Below are 7,678 nucleotides of genomic sequence, written 5' to 3' on the forward strand. Positions count from 1 at the left end.
ACGGCAACCAGCTGTGAACCATATGGTATAGCTTTCGATCCGACTGAAAAAAGCCTGGCAATTGTCAAAATTTTTTGTCTGTGCTACGTCCGTTTGTTTTTTATTTGGTTTACTGTCTCGATAAGACGACAATGCGGAACTATGGGTGAATAATGCGGTGAGTATGGCAGAACCCTAATGATCTTGCGATAGAAGCAGTCCCAGAAGCAGGTATCCAATTGCGAGATAGCACTAACACTACCAACTTTGGGGAAATGTACACAAACGCGGCCCAAAAGGTGGGTGAATGTTCAGTGTGACGTTTAAACGGGAAGAGGAAGCACGCAGTGGTTGCAGACATAATAGTTAGCTAATCGCCCTTCACTGGATTAGTCCCCCCACCAAGGGTTTTGGGGAAAACATAGGAGGTATCACTGTAATAGGGCTTTATTTATATTTCTTTAGAGGAAAGGGGCTTTGAGAAAGAAATTATAGTTTATAAAGAACTCTTTTGGTTTGTGGTACAAATATTTCAGTCCATTTTAAATTCTCTACACTAACAATATAGGTACATTAGGGTGGTCCAAGAAATGAAAACTAGTTCTCACCATTTTACATTTTTTAGATTAAAGACAATAAAGAATATAATTTAAAAGTAATAAAAAAATGTCTGAGATTTATAACTCAATGTTTTCTTTAAAATTACTTATACGACATGTTTTTCGGCCAAAACTTTTTTTTGAAAAAATTATATTTAACTTCAAAGGATTACAGGGTCATCAATCATAGAGTTATTTAAATGAAACCTTTAGTATTCTGTGAATTAAATATTGATTTAACAAATATCATGATTTTAAGGCTTTAAGTGATTAATATGAATTTTGTCTAAATTCCTTCATAAGCATGAAGTACTTTATAAAACATCCTCGTTTGGTGTTGAAAACTTGAATAATGCAAAACGTGGGCAAACACCTCTTGTAATCTAAGTGTGGCGATCATAATCAGCAGCCATCGGGCCATTTCCACCCATCCACACCCAGTCCAGCCAACCGAATTTAAATGAGGGAAAGAGAGCTGGAGTCGCAGAAGTAGTTCAAGTTTTCAAGTTTTGTATGCCACAACGGGAGACTGAGACTTTATTTCCGCGTACAGCGAGGCGAAATAATCGCAGGTAATTATATACATATATGGTATATATGGCGTATATATGCTACACCTACGCAATGCCAGTCGTTCGTGCATAGGAAAGAGGCCTCCTCCTCCAGCTGATGCGGAAATAGCGCGTCTTAGGCAAATCCAAAACCCAAAAGCCTCAACCTAATTAAAAGTCAATTTCAATTTCAGTCATTAACCGAAAGCGGCACAAAGTGTGACACAGTTTGGCTCGCTTAACCCGCCCTCCCCGTTAACCCACGAGTGCCCCCAGCTGCTGGGAATTATAAATCACAAAATGTTACTTTTCTTGACCATTCACCCACATTCGTTTTTCCCCACATTTCGGTTCACGTTTTTTAATGGGTTAGACGCTGGACGACAACAAAAAGAGAAAAAACTGGTAACTGGAGTCAAGTTAACACCATTTGCATTATGCAAGAAGCTTAAACAATATTTTTTGCCTCTTCGCTGGTGTTGTTTCTTTGTTACGCTCGGCTGGAAGTGTCCACTAATTAATATGCAACTAAATAATTTACAATGTGACGCGAATTCCATGCAAAAAGATGGTCAGAAATGCGATACGACATGGTGGGGGCAGAGGGCGGAATAAAACAAGAAATTATTTCATTAACTCGGCTTCACGATGTCGAAATTGTCTTCAATAAATTGCGCAAATTAAATTCATTTACCCAATGCGATGCTGGCTTTTGGCTGGGGGGAAGTTTAAATGCTCTTGACAACTTTAGGGCACATATTCTTATTTAAAATAAATAGGTAATAATTAACATTTTCCCAAAAGGTTTTAAAGCCTAGTTGAAACTCAAAAAAGTAGTTAAGTGAAAACTATAATATCAAGAAGAAAAAGGACTCAAAAACTAATGTCAAAAGGGGTTTCGAGTTTATTTTTTGGATTCCAAAAACAGAACAAATTTTTGAGACCCAGATTACTCTTTAGAGGGTGATTAGAGTTTATATATTGGATTCCAAAAATAATACTTAAACTTATAGAATACATTTTTAAGAGTCAGATTACTGTTTAAACATTCTAAGAACAAGCATAGTTCTGGCGATAATCCCACATTTTATTAACAGGTTTTGCAGGTTAATTAAATTTTAATGGTAAATAGTTTAGTGTATCTCTGCCACTCTTAATACTACTCCTCCAAAAGAAGAGTACACAGTTGGCAAATGTCAGGAGGTCTTTCAAGGTGTCTGCGTCTGGTCTCGAAAAACCGGTAGATCCACGCACCAACACACCACTCGAAAGCCGAATCATCTCATCTCCGGGGGATGTGCAGAGGAGGCTTCTGCGAAATCTTCTTGACCATTTCGGACGACCCGTCGTCTCCTCTCCGGGGCCTCTGGGGTTCTAGGCGACACTTCAACTTCAGCATTTGCCATTTTTGCATCCCATAATCGACAGGAAGAGTCGCCACCGAAACTGAAGTTCCCCGCGGCGAAGGCTATCCACTTTGTATGCCATATTTGCAACTGGTTTCTGTTTCTCTGCCTCTGCCTCTGCCCAGTGCAGTTTCGGCTGTTTTTTCCTTCTGCCTTATAAATAAGTTGCGTCTTTTTCGCATGCGTTTTGAAATGAATGCAAAACATTTCGGTGCGGCTTGTTTTCCCAGCGCTCCGGCAGAGAGACGTCTTCGAACAGGTCCCCGAGCTGAAGTTGATTTGTGTGCTTAGTATAATTGCTGCGATTATCGAGTTGCCGAAGAGGAGACCGCTCCCCCGGTGGCGATCCCCTCGCCTCGAACACCTCGTCTTGGGTAAGGTTAAGTCGGTTTGCGTTAAGCGATTGTCAAGTGTATTCAAATCCAAGAGATGCAATCTCCGGTTTTGACTTGGGTCTGTCTCAGATTGTCGATCTGCCCGCTGACGAATGGCCACTGGCAGAGGCGTAGTCGCACAAAAAACGGGGGCTCACTGGGGGCACACAAACATTTTTGGTTACCTTAACAGCAATCATGATTGGTAAATGACAGATAAAGTGGCGGCCATTTATAGCTGATCTTTAATCTTGGACTGACTGCCATTTTAAGGTTTATAAACAGGGTCAATTATGGCTCAAGTGGGAGCAGTAATTGACTGATCTTTGAACCATTTGCAAACTTTTTAAATTTATAAACAATTTTTGAAGCAGGATTAAGCGATCATTGCCAGGGTCAGGGGAGAGGTGAAGTCGACTGATTTTGTTTATGTAAGGTCAACGCTTTAGCAGAGTTATGTTTATTTTGAGACACATCAAATTGATTTTTGTACTGATTTCACAGCGGAAATTGCCCAAACTATGATGAGTTCGTTAATGGGTCTATTTCGGTTGGTTAGTTTGAAAATGAAAAAATGATGAATTAATTGCTGAGTGGAAAATTCCCAAGTCTTTTACCTTAAATGCAAAAGTAAATTGAAAGAAAATTATCTATATTTTTTTAATCCATTTTTCCAAGCTTTTTGTTTTTCTTCCCTCCCGCTTTATAACTAATATTTTATTACAACATCTCTGCTTGAATCCCAAGGCTTAGCCCGACAAATTCGATCTGGTTTCCCAGCCAGGCCATTTATCAGCTTGCATTTAAAGCATGAAATCTCGAAACGATCGACGGACGCGACGGGTCTACCATTCCCATCGCACCTTGTGCTCCATTTCTTGGACCACTTTTTCGCAATCCAATTTGTTTACCCTTTCGTTCGGCTCTGTGTGTGTATCAAATTAATTTCCAATCAAATTAAAACGAAATTTGTATTTACAGGGAGCCGTTTTCGGGGTCTGAGACAAGCGCAGAAAGAAAGGCCGACCACACAAAGCCCCAATACCCGAGATGCTCCAAACAAATTAGCATAATTAAGGCGCCTGCCCAATGGCTGAACATTAGCAGAGAGGGAGATATATCGAGAAATACACGCACTTTTGTGCCGCGATCATCAACGCGATCAAATGCAAATGAGGCGACATCAGTCAGGCGGCCGAAAGCGAAATGTGCATCATCAACACGAAATCTTTGGCCTGGCAGTTGCATAATACGCAGAGCTAACCAAACACGACCCCATTTCGGAAATCGCAAAGCCCCGATTGCCCGCCAACACGACGAAGGCAGACCCAGAGCTGGGCATCAAGTATACGCTACGTGGACCGCTGCCGCCGCAATGGATCTCATGGAGCTGCTGCACCAGCTGTTCCTGCACATACTCGACATCTTTAGGATCTACGTCAAGTTCGCACTGATCACCCTGGTCATATACTTCCTGGCCGAGTGGTACATCCTGCGCTACGGCGCCGAACTGGAGGCCGAACTGGACGCCCATCTGGTGGAGGGCGCCGAGCTGAGGGAGGAGTCGCCCGAGCGACCCGAGTCGAACAGCACGCTGAGCAAGGTGTTCCGATTCGTGGTGAACTTTTTCATCCTATAAAAAGCGACTCCGCTCGCCGCGACTGAACCCACCTGTCAAGGTCAATCGCTCGGCTGAATCGGCTTTGCTTTTTCGCGGAATTGCAATTCGATTCAGCCAGCCGCGGCTCAAGGCTCCCGTCGAGAGAATGTAAAATCGAACCAGTTGCATTTAACAGCAGAAAAACACAAAACAACATGATACCGCCAGCAAAAGCTGCACAAGTAAACACAATCTTTGTATGTAATAAACAATAACAATAAGGAGCTGTAGAAACGAGTTGAACGGCTTTTGTGTTTTTAGGAAGGTACTAAAGGTATCAAAATCGTGCCTCACATTTGGTTCGGTTGGGCAAGCCAACCAGAATGACTCAAAATCTGTGCTTTGGGGTGGGGCCCTCATGTATTTGGGTTAATTTCTGGGCAATTTGCAGGCAAAACCACAAGAAGTTGTCATAAGACTGTGCGAAAAATGCAGAAATGGCACTTAAGGAAGTGCTAAATAAACTGAAATGTTAATTGAGGTTTTATGGAGATCTTGGGGGTTTATTAAGGAGGATCATTCATCAAAGATGGGTTGTTCCTTGAAACTGAATAACAAGGAGGAGATAGCTTTTTCGTAATTTATTTGAATGGCTCTTTGTTCAGGATTCCCTTCAGATCAACCTTTTCTGAATTTTTATTGCCTGCTTAATGTTTTTAAATTACATTTTTTAAAGTTCAATAACCTATTTATAAATATTTCAAGACTGGAAATGGCAATACAATGGCATTACAATTTTGTTAAAATATTTAAGCACACATTTTCTAGAACATTATGTACTCTTTAGTCGTATTACGGACCACCCCTTCGAGCAAGTGTAATTTTCACAGCACTCACTTTTTATCAGAGCTATCTAAAGTAGCTGGCAATCGTCGACAGTGGATCTATTGATCGGTGGATGGTTGTCGACCAGCTAAGTAGTAGTTACAACACGTCGTGCCGACTGCTGATATGGTTTTTGTTGCCGCTGTGGCTGGTGGTGAGTGCTACCTGCAACAAATGTGGAATACCGGTTCAACAAACCGTTCGACCCACACAGCCACATACACCTAAAGAGCCGGGCGACACGGTGCTCCCATTCTCACACAGATATAGGGACTTGGACACAGATACAACGCGTTGAACGTAACTAGATGTGAGATGTGAGCCACCAGGCACACGCCGCCGGCGATGGAGCACTCGACAATTCCGCATGCTACAGATACAGATACTCTAAGCGCGGCTCAACGCCGATTTGAATACCCAGCTGGGTTTTGAATTCAACTTTCACATACGGAACGAGCGCAGATGCAGTGCAGCATTATGGCTATTAGTGCGGCTGCCACTGCCAGGGCACAGAGAAAAAATCATCTTACTTCTTTAGATTTTCTGGAAAAAATTGTGAATATATATTGTGAATATAATTTATTATGGAAATATTATAGAAAGGTAAGTATTTTGGAGTAAATAAGGTGAGTAGACCGATAAAAATCTTTGGTGGTACGTCCAGATACAATTGTATAGATAGATATACAGCACTTTATAAAAACGGTCAACATATCTTATAATTTTTTCAACTGTGTATTTAAATTTACAATATTAGTTTACAGAATTATCTATTTCCATAAACATTGAACTATAAATAGTGCATTAATTTTTATTGCCAATAAATATTAAGGCATAGTTTTTTTTGCAGTGCACTCTTAGCCCAAACTGCAGTACTTAGTGACGTAATACCGGTGGACAGGGGCGGGGGAGGCGGGAACATGTGCAGCCTGGCGGATTTATAAGCCGCGGACCATAAGCCGCGGTGAACGGAGCTTGATTGATTCCATTATGAAGAGCGCGGCGAAGTGTTTTGCATTATTTTGCATTGGAAACCAATTTCGATCTGTGGTTTTCGGTCAATGAAGAGCCAGCTCGAAGTGCAGTCTTGACCAACGCCGCGGCCAGCATTTAATTGCCAAACGAAGCGAGCCACTCGAGCGAGTGCGGGCCACGCGGCGTATGCGCAATAATTCATGAGGCGTTTGAATAATTTCTGTTTACCCACCGTTGTGACTAATACGCTGGCAGATGGCTTTTGGGCCAGCGCGGTTCACTAATTGAACTGTAACCGTAATTTGGCCGTGTTATTGTTACCATTATGTCATCGCGGTCACCAGGTAGTTGAGCCAGGGAAAGAGGCAAGGAAAAGCATTTAAGGCACTAAAAATAAGCAATGCACACGGGCATATTAGTTGGCAAATCGATAATGGATCACGATCAATTTATTAAGTAATCTATTGTAGGGTGCGGAGAGGCGTAATTATCCACTCGACATAAAAAACAACGATTTATAATCGGAAGTGTTGTACTGTAAGAGGAAATATAGTTTATTTGTGGTAAATGGTAAACATATTACAGAAAATCATACTGTTTTTAGGACAGCATTTAGATAATAGTAGCGTTGGGCATTTACAAAATTGTATAAAAAGTAATAAAATTAGTAGTTTGGTTTAAAAAATCTATTACATTCATTTACTAATTTAATAATTATATACAAGTTTAGCTTCAAAAAATACTTTCTGACTTGCTTAGAAAAACTAACATTTTCCTAATCGTTTTTATTTTCTGATAAGATGGTAAATAAATTTGCAAAAATAGGTCTTTAGACCAAATGTCGCTTTTTTGGAACCCAAAAATATAACTTCAAACTCGGGCTTACGATAAGGCTTTGCAAATTACATTATAAAACCCGTAACACTTGTGCAATTTAAATATAGCCCACCTTCTCCGCCAACTGCTCCGATAAACCCATATTAATTTCTGGTACATTTTTTCAATATTTTGCAAGAAATCGAGAAAAAAAAGGTCTGAAAAAATCTTAATCAATAAACCTGTTAAGCACGATTATCAGGCAGTCGCCAAGTGAGCAGCACGCTCGGAAAGCAGAGCAAAGTCAGCCGAGCAAAGGCAGAAGCAAAGCAAAAGCAAAGTGGCCAGGAAAATACAATTTCAAAGGCACTCCGATTGCAGAATGTTGACAGAGGAAAATGGACAAAGTCAGAGGCGAGAAAAGCTCGCCCCATGGAGAGCCAGCTGTACGGCTCTTCGAGTTCCCAGCTCTCCGAATCTCCAGCTCTCCGAG

At 41.1% G+C, this 7,678-nt stretch overlaps 1 protein-coding gene across 2 annotated transcripts; it reads left to right on the plus strand.

The window, feature by feature from the left end:
• Nucleotides 1–5: 5 nt before the first annotated feature.
• On the plus strand, nucleotides 6–4,806 carry LOC108034569 (uncharacterized). Of its 2 annotated transcripts, none has more exons than XM_044095194.2 (2): nucleotides 6–157; nucleotides 3,891–4,806. In XM_044095194.2, the coding sequence occupies exons 1-2, from the start codon at nucleotides 153–155 to the stop codon at nucleotides 4,546–4,548; spliced, it is 663 nt and encodes a 220-aa protein (XP_043951129.1). In that variant the 5' UTR covers nucleotides 6–152; the 3' UTR covers nucleotides 4,549–4,806. The 2 variants fall into 2 exon arrangements, with proteins under 2 accessions (XP_043951129.1, XP_016964989.2); XM_017109500.3 differs by lacking the exon at nucleotides 6–157 and adding an exon at nucleotides 995–1,150.
• The last annotated feature ends 2,872 nt before the right edge of the window (nucleotides 4,807–7,678 follow it).

Source organism: Drosophila biarmipes, chromosome 3L (genome assembly GCF_025231255.1).
Source record: "Drosophila biarmipes strain raj3 chromosome 3L, RU_DBia_V1.1, whole genome shotgun sequence".
Classification (NCBI taxonomy): Eukaryota; Metazoa; Arthropoda; class Insecta; order Diptera; family Drosophilidae; genus Drosophila; species Drosophila biarmipes.